This window comes from Protomyctophum parallelum (genome assembly GCF_964188405.1).
Source record: "Protomyctophum parallelum genome assembly, chromosome: 9".
In the NCBI taxonomy this organism is placed as follows: Eukaryota; Metazoa; Chordata; class Actinopteri; order Myctophiformes; family Myctophidae; genus Protomyctophum; species Protomyctophum parallelum.
Genome location: NC_139706.1, coordinates 1390457 through 1405214, shown reverse-complemented (window position 1 = coordinate 1405214; position 14758 = coordinate 1390457). Strand labels below are relative to the sequence as shown.

Sequence of the window (14758 nt, the reverse complement as noted above, 5' to 3'; positions counted from 1 at the left end):
TCTGGATTAAGAGCGTCTGCTAAATGCCTAAATTGTAAATGCCAGTCTAATGCAGTTAAACCTGAAACATGACTGTCATGCTTTTTATTAAACAACGCGGGATGCAGCAATGCTAATCGCTGTACCAGCAAATTTCTAACACCCGTGGCGAGTACTTTATATTTCAAATCGGAATGTTTATATACACGTTTCGTTTGGACTTTGGACTGTAAATGTAGAGATCGCGTAAAACAGGAGGCAGTTGCGCCATGACGCTCGTGAACCATGGCTATTATACAGTAAGCTTAAATGTTTATGTATGATTAACGTTTAGAGAAAATGCATGACAGTTTGAAATGCCACAGCAATTAAAAATAAATAATCATGTAATGCATCCCAACTAACTACTGTATATGCCACACATTTAGACTAACTTAATTCAATGCAAACTTGTTGCTGTACAAATTGTGCAAATCCATATATATATATACACACACAGTACCTCACACAAACACATTCACTACCTTCAATGATTTTATTATCTTCCATGAGACATTTCCAATTACACATGATTCAATTATAGGTTGAAGTTGAGACGACGTTTCTCTTCAAGTACTCCACCTGTAAAGTAAACATATCAATCTATGAAGACATTGAGAGCAATTAAAATATTCACATTTTATTAATAAAAAGGGGTTAAGCAAACATTTATATATCTATCATATCCATAACTAATTTTGAACAGTGTCAATACAGTGCTATACTGCAATTATAGACCAGCCCAGTTTGACCTGCATTAGGCTACGGACCCCCATTTCATAGAGACCCTCAATTTATATTGTAAAATCAATGTTAAACTCTGAGTGGGAATCAAATGGACCCTAATGGGTCAAATTTGTACACTAATTTGGTTCAATTTGTACACTCAGAGTTAGACCCATAAGGGTCCATTTGGGACCTCTGGGGGTCCCCTGGACCCACTGTAGTAGAGCATGCCATGTACATCGATACTTATCGGTCAATAAATTATATACAGTAGAAGATACACTTTTACTGTGAACACACATTGAGGAATCAATTAGTAAAATAGTCTGTACCTGCTGGCTACATCATGCATGGTTAGTGGCAATGACAAGGATAGCTGTATTCCGTCTCCATGTTGTCACCTGAGTGAAGACAAGACCACCATGAGTTTACTTCAGAGCAACAGGACAGAAGAGTCCTCCATTTGGTGTCCGTTAATCAGATATTGGAACAACTCAAAACGCGCACAACTCAAAGATTGACCAACAGCTTAATCACCATTATAGATCAATGCTCACGATATAATAAACTGCATGCAACTATAATCAAACCTATTCGATTTTCTCCAGGAGTGTCTTTGCAATCTGCTGCTGCCAAATAAATGTCCTTCCACAGGTTTTATTAGTAGTTATTCATAATGGAAATAAAGGGGGACAGATTGGCTCAAACCGTGCCCAAATTTGGAAATGGCCGATATACTGTATGCAGAACACATAAAAACAAACTGCATGTATTGTCAATTTGCCTACAACGCTAGGTCAGAATTGTACAATAATCTACTGTAAAATGCATGCACATCCCCCAATACTAGTACAGTGTTAAACCTCTCCTACATCTCAGTCACACACATGTACTCACTCAGGGTTTAGTCACACATGTACTCACTCAGGGTTTAGTCACACATGTACTCACTCAGGGTTTAGTCACACATGTACTCACTCAGGGTTTAGTCACACATGTACTCACTCAGGGTTTAGTCACACATGTACTCACTCGGATGGTAGGAATCCCAGATCTTGACCAGTGCTGGTTTCAGGTTCAGAACAGGGACATTCTGTATGAGCTCCAAGGTGTGGTCGACAGGTGTGCCTCGTGTAAACTGTTGGCAGAAATGTAGTTCACCATACTGTACGCTATATATAGTCATAATACTAGTTGTGCCAGTGCTTTTCCATCTTATTACACGGCTTGGTTGAATGCTCGATCAATCACCGAATTCAGTGGTTGTTATTTCTTCTTGATAATGACCGGTCCGCTCTATAACAGACCTGCACCCCGCTGATTTACTGTAGTTTCCAACATGACAGCCATGTATACACGGTCATTTACAGCTAAACATTGCTCTCAAAAATGTTGCGATGCAGTCGACTACCAGAAAATGGATTGATCAACTCAATTCCTTGTTTGCAGCTGGGCAGACAACGGCCAGCGCAACACGCATGGAATACTTTCATTGCCGCAAGTTCGGAAATACCTAGTTCCGTTTTGGGGTAAATTCATTAATGTCTTATTAAGTAGCCGTGTAATAAGTGGGATAATGTCTGGTGGTCATTGTAGGATATAATTCACCTTCAGGGTGACGCTTCACATCGGTGGTTATAAACACCCCGTCTGTGAATTATCTCCCTAGGCAGACATTATCCCTTACTTATCCTACATCCCCACCACCACCCCCAACTCTCACCTCTGATAGATACAGAAAGATGTGGTCGTCCTTTTGCTCTAGAAGCTCCACCATCGGAGCCTTTTTCAGCTGTGAAGAAACCATATTAAACTGGTTATCATCCATTACTGTATGGGTTATATTTTACCCATGTGTTGGAAGTGGAACGTTCACGTCTACAAATAAAGTTCTCACAAAGTCAAAAATGTTTAGAATTTAGAAAAAAAGGTGAGTCACCTTTTTCAAAGACTCTGGGTGTGGGATGAATCCAGAAAGCATCGCTACGTCAACCAACACCACGTTTGTAGTGGTTCTATTTCCAGTATATCTGTGTGGGTATAACATCATTTATAACATGTTAAAACATAATTTCTAATTCAAGCATTTTGGGGAAGGTTTTGGATATACAATAATATTGCCTATAATTTCTTCATAATGATTTCCTTGTCGTCAATAATGGGTACATTTAACATGGTTGTGGTTCCATCTCTACGGGTGATCCTTACAGGCTGTGTAGTTTCAGAGTCATCGTCGGTGTCAGAGAGTGAGAGTTTCTGCTGCAGTTGGCCTCAGGTGTGACCTTGATGGACAAACTGCTTTCCTCAACAGTTGTCGGGATGTTGTACTTAAGAGACATCTGAGGAAATGGAAGAGGAATTCCATTTCTACATTCATGTAAAAAAGGCCATTTGTAATTACGTATAGGACAATTAATCAGACAGTCTTGGTGAGCTGACCTGTGCTGAGACGTATGCAGTGCCCCTGACCTCCAGGCTGTACACTCCTCCCCTCACAATGTGCAGCGCCTTCTCCTGGTAGAGCAGTCTGTTGGCCATATTCACATTGAAGATCTCTTCACCGCTGGAGGATTTGAGCGTCAGAGTGCTGGAGTCCTCAGGGTCATCTTGGAAGATCAGACTGGAGAAGCGAGCCAGGGCCTTAATAGCCACTACTGTGTCCTACAAAGCACACAAACCACCTCTGAAATCAGTCTGCCACGTACAGAGCTTGTTGACCAGAACACCAGACAGCACCATTTTCAGCCGATGTAAATCACCAGACAGGCCGTGTGGTGGGATTGATCTTTCTACAAGCCTACTTCTACGTTTGAAGTGAACAGTTAACAGTGGGGAAGAGGGATACACCAGCAAGGGCATATTATGCAAAAAGCCGATCAGTGCAATTTCCATATTTCACAATTTTGAACAAAGTTTTTGAATAAATGTCTGGTTCTCTGCATTATTACCACCACATTATTTTTCAATAGAACCTCCTCCCTACCCATGCCATGCCACTGTCCAAAATGAATTAATGTATAATACTGCAGCATCACAGATAAGAGATGCAATGGCTTTTATGTTTTACTACGGTGTGTATTACGTGAAAGAGAGCAACATCATAATAGTTACAAAGATGTGCGGTTTCAGAGATCTAAGGAGAGCATAAGAAAGATGAGGTTTCAGAGATCTAAGGACCTGCCGTTTAGAGCATAAGAAAGATGAACCATTTAGAACGAGGCGACTATACTCTCGCAAACAGTGCAACAGGGTGTGGACGAAGGCAGCATTTCATCCGATTTGAGCCGAACCTGTGTGGAGGAGAAGCCACCGTAGGAGTTCCGCTGGCTGGCCAACCACCTCACGATGGGAGCAGCATCGTCTGCAGCTCTAGGATTGGGGCTGGCAAGCTTGGCCAGCAGCACGTAGGAGGTGATCTCTACGGACACAGAGGCCGAAGTGTCGTCGGAGGTCTGAGACCAATGCAGGAAACCTCCTGGGGATGCACCAAGACACAAAACAAAAATCTATCAACTTTACTGGTAAATGAACAATAGAGGGTATGCGCATGCATAAAGTGAGTGGCAGAGTTTAACATATAACGTCTAATGTATATTATGGGCCGTTATTGCCATAAAGTATAAATAAAGTGAATTTTAGTCTCAAGTAAATACAGTTTGATAACAATCTTATCTAATTGTACGTTATCTAAATGCTTTCCGTCGCACCATCGCTTTTCAATGCAATCTTGTCCAGGTGATTAAGGAGCCGTGAGCTTGCAGTCGTGTCACCCGCCAGAGAGAAGACGTAGGCCAGCAGAGCTGTAGTGTAGGTGTTGGTCTCCATGGACACATCGATGGCATCCTTCAGGCAAGACAGACTCCCCACAAGTTCCTACAGAGAGACAGGTGGGCCTTACCTCCAGTGACATAAGCTAGCCTTCTCCAGGCAAATGCGCTTCATTTGAATAATAGCACCACAGCATTGTCTGTCAAGGTAATTGTCCTGAGACCATGAAGCTCATGGTTTTGATGCAATAAGTCAGACACCAAATGTATTCTTGACAATAGTCAAATGTCTCGTTGACAATAGTAAAGTTAGAAATTAAGAAGCACGAGATGACTGTAAACGGCCCGTGTCAGAACTACAATATCGGCATCATTAGGTTCAAATCCATATTAGAATAAAGCAATAAGCCACAAGAGGTCTCTGGTTACCGGGTATTTAATAATGGCCGAGAGGCGTAGTGAGACACGACGCGGTGTGTCTCTGACCCCTTCAGCCATTATAAAATACCCGGTAAGCCATGGGACCTCGAGTGGCTTAATGCTTTTCTAAAACGGTTACAAACATAGCAATATTAACCTCAAAACTGTTCCTAATTCACAAAAGTAGCTACACTTTGCGCCCACCAGAGCGAGCCACACTTCCTTGTTTTTACTCAGACAGGGGAATAGGAGGAGCTTCATGTTTTTACGAGGCTGCCCGGACTCCCGGAGCCACACAATCAGTCATTTGAGCGTGGGCGGTGGTTAGACACCCGCAAGGCCATTGTTTGTAAGGCAATCAAGTGCTCTCCTTCCCCAGTTCACTACAGCTGTGGGATCAATGCAGCATAGGAATGATATAAAGTGATTGAAGGTGTAGATTATCGTGAGATTTACCATGGCAACCAGCCAATCAGAATCACGTATTGGGACCAACCGGTTTAGAATGTACCTTGCATGTCACCCGCTCTCACTTCCTGACCTCCCCTGAAATTCATGCATTAATACAAATAAAAGTACTCACTGGCCTGGGCCGTGGCTCAGCGGTCCAGGCACCTTGGCTGGTAATCCAGTCTGTACTCACTGAAGGCAATTTCATCTCTAGGAATGTAGCAGTGATGTAAGCACTGAGAGTCACTTCATCTGACACTCCACCCTGCAGAGGAGAGCAATAATACAAAGACATGTTACAATCTCCCATTATGTTTCTAAAATATATATACATCTTAGAAACATTAACATGATAAACTTCTTTACAGAGTGTGTACCCGACTCTATACCTTCAGTCTGTTGTTAAAGAGCTTTCCAGATTGTTCAAAACAGCCATCGGGTTTCCGTTTACTATCCAGCCAGGTCTTTGCTTGGTCTATGGTCGACTGTATGTTCAACTGGTCGAGGGAGTTGTAGAAAGACTTCGCTTGGACCAAAGTTCTCAGGACAAATGCAGTCAACCTGGACAAAGATATTTACACGTGTGTGTGTAATCAAGACATTAGTTGAGGGTTGAATGATTATATCCCATAAATCAAAATTATACTGTAGTATATTTGTTATACACGTAATAATATTCTCACCAAGCGCTCTCTTCACCATTTACAAACGAGCTGTAGGCACCATTGCTGTGCTTGAACTTTAGTTGTCTGTGGTAGCCTGAATATAAGTTTATTCATGATTATAAAGTCATGAAAAATACAGAGGAACACAGCATTGTGGGTGAGGTAAAGGTGCGTTGGGAGGGCGACACTCGATTGCTGGCCCTTGAAACATTTAATACATTAAGACAATCCAGACACTTGACTCACCGCTGACCAGGAAGGGCATGGCCTTCTCCTTGATGGCCGCTGTCAGCTGGTTTGTGTTCTTCAGGTATTCCAGGATGTAGACGTTGGGAGCTAAGAGCGCCATATTCTGTTCCCCACATCCATACGGCATCCTCAGCAGTCCATCCAGGTTCTTCATGGCACGGCCCAGGAGGTCGCCTGTCGTCAAAGAGATACTAGCTTGCAAACACTGTATACACCCACATAGTAATGCAGCATATTAACCCCTCCAGTACATGTATGACCCTTGCATGAAGCCGCGCGAGTATATTTGACTGAACTGCCTCCGCAAGCTACGCATCATAAACAGAAAACCTTGAAATAGTGTAACAAAAACAAAACAGGCATCCTTACCCAGGACGGATATAGAACAACTGGCAGATCCCGTAATCACAGCCTCAGGGAGTTCTAGTTGGATGTTCTCCGTCAATGTATGTCTTAAACATGCTAGACAGAGGAAAAATATTTAACTTGGAGCAAAACATGAACTCTGGTAACAGAATTGAAACAACCACCTCAGTCACAAACTCTGGAAATGGGAATAAGCAGGATTCTATACCTTTGAAAAATGTGTTAGTTCTGCCAGTCCTCCATGTAAACTCACCTCTAGGACTGAAGAACCAGTTGTAGGTCCGTCTTACTTCTGTTCCTTCTGCCTGAAAAGGGAGAAAGGCAGACAATTCAATCCATTATCGGCCAAATGTACATCGAGTAAAGCAAATTTCACTTTCAAAAGTGCTGGACTATAACTGGCCAGACACCCCTAGTGGGGCCAATAACTAAAGTGAATTTAGAAAAGTTTGACTGTAATGTTATTTGGAGCAGAGGGCACACCAGATTGGACACGCGTTACTCTTTGGAAAGAAATAACTGTAGGTTTAAAATCTTAGAAGCATTACAACATGTTATGGAGGGAGACAGACAACTCTAAAATCTCTTATCTTACCTTGATTATCAGAGAGCGAGTGACGACATCAACGCAACCTCTCTCGGGTACACTGACCGGCTTGTTGTTACACAATACAGTGGACGCCACTGCCTCAGCAGTCACAGTCACATTAACAACGCCTGGAAACATACATTAGCAATGACACGTCAAACATCTCTGATAACATGCAGATCAGAAAGTTTCTTGAAAATGGACTGGAAGCTGCCTTCCGTGGGCAATGTAGCGTTTGATTATAGGCTATAGTATGTCATAACTTGTCCCATAGGGAAGCCAATGGCATTTCCATGAGTGTACAATGTTATTGCATAGTGTTGATGATTTAAACTGTGGTAGAGTTCAGGTCTCACCTAGGACATCCATCCATAGTCCATCCATAGTCCAGCTGAAGGTCTTGTGTCCGTTGGCACAGACACAGGAGGAGTACTCTTCACCAGGGATGGCTAAGAGAGTGTAATCTAATGATCTGCTGTGAGTCGCTCTCACCTGATGAAAAAAAACAATGTGAAATTAGATGATTGAACCGTATTTATGCCATTAAAATATAAGCCAGGGCTCCAATTACCGTGTAGCATCTTACAGATCTTGGTCATCTGGTCAACCGATAATTTTCCTATGAGCGCTACAGTATGACTTATTCCATTATAACTTTGACTTAATATTTGGGCAACTTTTCAGCCCAAGTTAGCCACCAATGACCATTGTAAATATTTAAACATAATACATGGCCTACAGCGTGTACACAGTACACACACACTAGAGTTATACATGTACATGTATAGTCTAAACTATAAAGTGTCTATTGCAAATACATTTGTGGCAACTTTTGGTACATTCTGAAACCTGTATAAAGTACCATGATGCAGCTGGACAGATAGTTGAAGACAGTAGCCTTCAGAACAAATGTCTCTCCCCTGACGATGGAGTAAGGCAGGCTGAGCTCCAGGAAGAAGGGCTGGAAGACTTTGAGCTCCTTGGGAGGAGCGAGACCGAAGCCGCTTGAGGACAAGCAGAAAGCCTCCGTCTCCCATGTGGCGATGGTGTCTGGGACAGTGAGGGACACGTTCGCTTTTCCAGAGGTCCTGGATGGAAGGACAGATAATTAAACTATTGGACATCAAGTACATGCTGGCTAATGAGAACAAGTTCTGATTGAACAAGTTTCTCATGATCACACAAGTAACCTTCCATTTTGTGTGGCTTTATTATGATATTCTTTCAACCTCCCCCCAAAAAAGTAATCTGCTGGCTGTGGTAATTTAGTTAAAACATACAAAGTTTGTGGAATTGTAAAGACACCAAGATCATAAGTACAGCTTTGAAGTGAATCTTGAACTACTCAAATTCCATTTCAAACAATAGGATGTTTAACACTCGTGTTGTAGCTCTGTGCACTCACCCCACCGCCACCACGTCCCATATCCATGTCTCTGGGAAGAAGGAGCGGATGGTCTGTATGGAAGATCCGTAACGAATGTACTCAAGTAGGCCCCAGATGGGCACTGAGGGGAAAAAAAACAAAACACTATATTCATGAATGCCAACAAGCACACTGAAATCACACTTTTGTCATGCTTGTTAAATGTACTTGGGACGTCTTTGTGGTACTCTCGTCCCTTGAAGAGGAGACAGGAAGGTGCTTTGATAGCCAAATTTGTTGCCATCTTCAGTCCCAGGTCCTAGAGAAAACATTAAAAGTAGCCCAGTAAATTGGGAGTGCATCCCTCAACAGGTAGTGAAAAAAAAAATGATACACACATTTAGAAATAGATGTTGTACATAGTCAAAATTGCACATGATATTATTGCAAAGAGATACTGTACCATAAACACTGTGAAAGCATCCTTTTTTTGATCACGTCCAAGGTAAAGGTAAGTGTAGATACTTCTTCTACTTCTTTTTTGTCTCACAGGCAAACATTGTACAGGCCGCACAACATCGTCAAGTTCAATTGGAATATAGTTTGCCGTCTTGACTGGCAACCGGTCAAATATCTGTTCAAAAGAAAAGAGGTTGTGAAAAGCAGTTGTCAAAATGATCTGCGTCTTTTGTAAAATACAGGGTGGTAGGAGACCTAGGGGTAAACGAACAAAAGTTCCAAAACGGTGGACCGGTCTGAACGGCTCCAAGGAAAATTGGAAATTACTGGACCCGGTCCGATGCTCATGCAAGTCTGACTGTGACATTGAAACTAGCCCGGTGTCATCTCCCCATGCCCCAGGACAGTGTCCAGAGTGGAGGTCTCATTCAGACATCCCAGATAAAGACAAGAGTGCGCCCGGCTTAGTTACAGTCTGTCCCTGCATGCATATGAAAGTCTCACCTTGTCTGCATCCAGCCGCTTCCCTGGCTCCTTGATGTGAACACTCTTGTCGATGGCACTGACGCCACACAGCGAGCCTGGCATGGCTGACACCTGCAGTGTATTCTTCTCTTCAGGGATCGCCGTGGATGGAGAGAACTCCAGAAACACCTGGATTGTAAACAAATCACCATGAATGCAGACCTTGACGCGTGCAATGTGTCAAGCTCCACTCACAAGGTTACCCAGATGCCTTGAGATCACATGAACATTGGCAGTTGGCACAAAAGAGAGCAGAGGCTAAACTTGAACTGACCTTATTACGGAAGCATTTCTCTGTGATGAAGTCTGCGCTGTGAGCAATGACCGTCTTACTGGGGAGGACGGCGTACACAAGCACCTGGAGCAATGGAGCCATTACTGGGGTGACATCCAACTTGAAGGAGATCTCACCATCGGTGACTGGAAACACAGCAGGTAAGGAAATTGGTAGTAAACTGTAGCTGCAGTATAGCTTAATCGAATATGAATGTATATTACTGCTGCTTATATGCATTTCTGCTTATTTTTCTGAATTTTAATAACATAGCTTTCAAACAAAATGTACAGTTTAATTTCAAATTAAACACAGGAAGCTTAACAAAAGACAACGGCAATTACGTCCTGTGTAGACTTACTTGAACTATTCAGCAGATCAATAGTTACTAGTCCTTGGTGGCGAATGGCTGCTCTGGATAAAATCTAGAGACAAAATGGAGATTCATTCACTTCAACTGCACATTTAATCGAAGTACAGAATTTCTACTATTGCCAGGGTGTAGACAACCACATGGCCTCTAATACACATGTCACCACCATTTTATATCCGACATTAAGAGTTTCATTGGGAGGAATGCTCCCTCTTAAGGTCTATTCATAGTCTGGATTTTCGGTGGTGAGGTGACCACCGGAGCTGAAATAACGTTGAGCGGTGGTGATTAAAAACAGAGAGAAGGGCTGGAGCGGTGGTTTGCTCTTCACCGCGGCTTGTGATGTCATGTTGTAGTTCGGTGGTCACCTCACCACCGAAAATCCAGACTATGTATGAGCCTTAAGTTCAGCTCTGCTGAACAGACATGTAAACATCCTGTAAAGGGTGCATCATTTCTGGAGAACAAAATGACAGTAAGAACTTCCGTTCGGCAGTTCATGCACCTCGTAGATTTTCTAAGAAACCAGATACCTGCTCAATTTATTGTATGCTGCAGGACTTTATAGGTGTTCTGGTTTCTCACCCACAGACACTGTAGTCCTAGGTTTCCCCAATGTCTCCAGTAAACTTAATTCCAATAGAGTTCACTGGCGTGCCCAGCCAAGCAGTGTGGTACTACTCACCAGGTACATCAGGTCCATGGGGCCTGCAGTCTCTCCAACTACAGTGTAGTGGACGGTGATGTTGTTTTCTCCATTGCAGATCAGTGGGTTCCAGGTCCACTTCACCTCCAGTGAGCTCACGGTCTTGAGGTCAACGGTGGCTTCCTGGACCAGTCGGTGACACCCTTCCTCATAGTGTGGCACTCTATACTCATGGTACTGCAACTCTGGTGTCGCACTAGCCTTGATATGTGTGTGAGTGAGTGAGTGAGTGAGTGAGAGAGGTTAATAATATGGTATATATATATATAATGACAACCTTCTCATGCACGGAATTGCATAACCAAGGCTGACTTACTGTGAGAAAGATGTCCCGTCCTGGGTATTTGGAGTCTGCCGTGTTGAATGAGAAACTGGCCTCACCGTTGCTGTCAGTCTTGACAGTCAATATTTTATGTGCCGTTAAACGCATTTCACCCTCAAACAGGTACACCGTCAAGTCAGGAATGGGTGTGTGCTTCATGTCACGGCATGCTTTGACCTGTTGGAAATAAAAAAATATTATACAGAGTGCATAATAATATGGCCAAATGTGTACAACTATACTATGAAGCATTTGGACTTACTTTTCCTTTAATCACCGATTGGTCCTTATACACCATGGGTGTTTCAATGAAGGAAAGAAATCCAATACAATAAAATAGAGAGATCACTTTTTCTTGTGCAGACAGTGCAATACCTGTGGAGATAACTCCATGTCATTTCAGTGTTAGAAACATTGATGCTACTAAGCTCATGGCTTAATTTTTGCTTGAAACGGTTCCAACAGTGTGAAGACTTGCCTGTTCCATCTTCCTCTACTTTTGCATTGAGTTGCAGTTCATCTTCAAGAGACTTTTGGGCAGGTGTGGTGAAAGTTGACATATTGAAAGTGAAAGTCCCACAGCCATTCCCACACGTCTGTACAAGAGGAAAAGAAAATACATAATGAGGACTGAGATTATCCTTCTATTCCTCTTGTGCACCATAGACCTCAGAAGCCAATGGTTATAGATTGCCATAAAGTTGAAGGCATTTAGGCACAACGATTAAAGCCAAAGCCAGGCAAAGCGTTGGCCAAGACCTAAGCTGCAATTTGTGAAACAGTGTTCATAGACATTTAGTAGTTGATTGTTTTTTTGTACGTCTTCTTTTGCGTATGTCCATAATTTTCTGAAAAAAAAATAAAAATATTGAAAGATGTTTTGGTAGCCATAGCCAATAGTTTAACCGTTGCTTTTATGAAATATCTGTGATCGTTTATTGAATACTTTAGTGCAAGACATTAAGGCTAAAAAGGATAACACAATAGTCTAGGTATGAGGGATTGAGGTCAGCGTTTTTTTGGCCATCTCAAACTAGCCTTAACCCCGTCTTCTACCCTGAGCCATCTCAAACTAGCACAGTCTTCTACCCTGAGCCATCTCAAACTAGCAAAGTGTGTCGGAATTAGGTGAGTCATTCATGGGAAGTAGTTGCAGTTTGTTTTGGGAGGTCTGAACCTTAGTTTTTAATGACGTTGAGATGTGCAAGTCAGTCAGTGGCAACTGAGAAACCAATTGCCTTTACTCTAGTACCAGCGTTGCAAAATGTTCCATTTGTTTTCACTGCACAAATATATATATTATAATAGATCATGTTACCCGTTTACTCTCTTTATGACAGGGCACAGTCATGCCAGGAACAGGAACACTAAATCGATCAAGTGGTCGGCAGAGCTCCACTTCTATCGTACCAGGCACAGGATGTCCATAGGTGTACCTGATGAAGAGACGTACAAACTAATCTCTAAAGGGTAGTCAACCATAGCAGAAAATGTATGCATTTAAACTGCAAAAAAATATGTATATTTCAAAGCATTTTTCCCCCATGCAGGAAAGTAGGCTTGCTGTAAATTATAAAGTTTATTTTCTGTGGGAAACCACAATGTGTTAAGTGTAGACAAAGACCACAGGAACATAAGCCAAAAGTTGATGCATCATACTTACGTTGCACAAACTTTAGCTGTAAATTCTTCTTGTTGAATGCTCAGCATGTCATCCACTTCCAATTTGACATCAAATCTTGGCAAAACTGGGACAATTGTTGCACGTTTATAGTCATGACATTAATGTAAATGGATGCCCCATTTTCATATACATGCTTAATGTTTAGATGATGGGTGAACTCTTACCGTATTTCTCCACCTTGAAATAATGATCCACTTCCATGTCGTCAACATGAACAATAACTCTGTAGGGTCCTTCGTGGGCCTCAGGGTTCAATGGGTAAGAATGCTCCACAATGCTCTCATTAGACATTTGGTTCACCCACTGTGCAATGCGGTTACCACAAGCATCCTGATCAAACGAGAATTGTGGAAAGAAGAGGCAACAGACAACCATATCATCTCACAAACAAACATCATGTGGTCTACTGGTATAGCTCATCTGTAGTCTTATGACATCTGATTTGGTAATGTACTGTATGCGGTGCAGGTCATAATATGTCAAATGCAGCGAGTCTTACCGCAATCTCTACCATCTTGTACTGAAAGATAGAAAAAATACAATTGTTAAACAGGAAACTATCATCTGTATCAGTCTCATCAAACACTCTGAACATGAATATACTGTAGTCGTCACAAATGTACATTTATATCCACATTAGCTTAATAGCAGACAGACAGTACAGAGGTGAGATGGCATTTCCCCCCCCCTGAGAGTAGTCTCATCTGCCATCTGCTGATTGGACAGAATACCTGCCTTTTCTAGTTTTCATATACATTTTCTCCAGAAAATATTTAACTGCGTGTGCGCACACACACACACACACACACACACACGTAATACAAGTAGCAACCACTCACCAGCTCATTGACAGGCGTGAACGTGGTATTCATGGTAAAGATTCTGAATTTCACTGAAATAAATGACATTGGATAAAATGATCTACAAAGGAATTGATTGAATAAATGCTAAATGGGACAGCTGTCGACTCACAACTGATGACATTCCTTTAGTTCGGACACATGCCTTAATAGTTTATAAAACTCTTACTCAACTTCATTTTCAAAATGAGCAAATGTAGTTAAATCTCATATTGATGAGACAGCATTTACCCGTTTGTCCAGGGAGGTAGATTGGTTTATCCGTTTGGATGATGGTCATGTTTTTGTAGGATTTGATCATTATTTTCCTGACTTCTCTGGATAGGAAGGTTTGTCCTTCCACCACCACCCAAAGATTCAGCACCAGTTCATTCGTCACTAGTGGACAAGCCTGGTGGATACAAGAAAAGTTAGCATTATGTTGAAACAACAAAACCAAGTGAAATCAACTTTATTCTGTGCCAGAGGTGACCTGGAATAGTCCACAGTGGTGGAATGGTTTGTCTGTAGTCTTCTGGAAGATGGTTTTGTTCGATTCAGGGTAAACTAGAAAGATGGTGATGGTGAGATTTTCGTTGGGCTTCATAAAATCCACGCAGAACATGGTCTCAGAGCCGGCCGGGATGACTGCAGGGATGGTCACCATGTATTGCCTATAAAATCATGGAAATGTTTATACATACATAGTTGTATTTGCTAAAAGCCTAAACTGTAGACTAAAATGTACCCTTTCAACTTTCAAGAACAAAATATCATCCAACCCAACAGACATTCAAATGAGCTGTGGAGTGGAGCTCTACTACTTACGGTCCTGCTGCTGCTCGACTGATACAAATCCAGGTTAAACAGGCAGACAGAATCCATGTCTGAATCCTAAAGAGAGCCATGACTGAGGGATACAGAATCAGTAGTCTCTACTGCTGCCTGCTACATACACTC

General features: G+C 42.2%; 1 protein-coding gene across 1 annotated transcript; it reads right to left on the bottom strand.

Moving 5' to 3' along the window:
• Window positions 1-1098: 1098 nt before the first annotated feature.
• Window positions 1099-14465, bottom strand: LOC310863942 (pregnancy zone protein-like; the record flags this gene model as incomplete). The annotated part of the gene is given in 27 exon segments (XM_083772478.1): window positions 1099-1145; window positions 1777-1882; window positions 2468-2536; window positions 2684-2774; window positions 2953-3083; window positions 3184-3405; window positions 4035-4219; window positions 4452-4617; window positions 5515-5646; window positions 5771-5942; window positions 6065-6140; window positions 6293-6469; window positions 6665-6757; window positions 6915-6966; window positions 7257-7378; window positions 7607-7742; window positions 8113-8338; window positions 8656-8713; window positions 8716-8935; window positions 9224-9250; window positions 9580-9729; window positions 9875-10020; window positions 10236-10299; window positions 10933-11076; window positions 11270-11452; window positions 13459-13479; window positions 14292-14465. Coding segments are annotated over 27 exon segments (3390 nt in total).
• Between the last annotated feature and the right edge of the window lie 293 nt (window positions 14466-14758).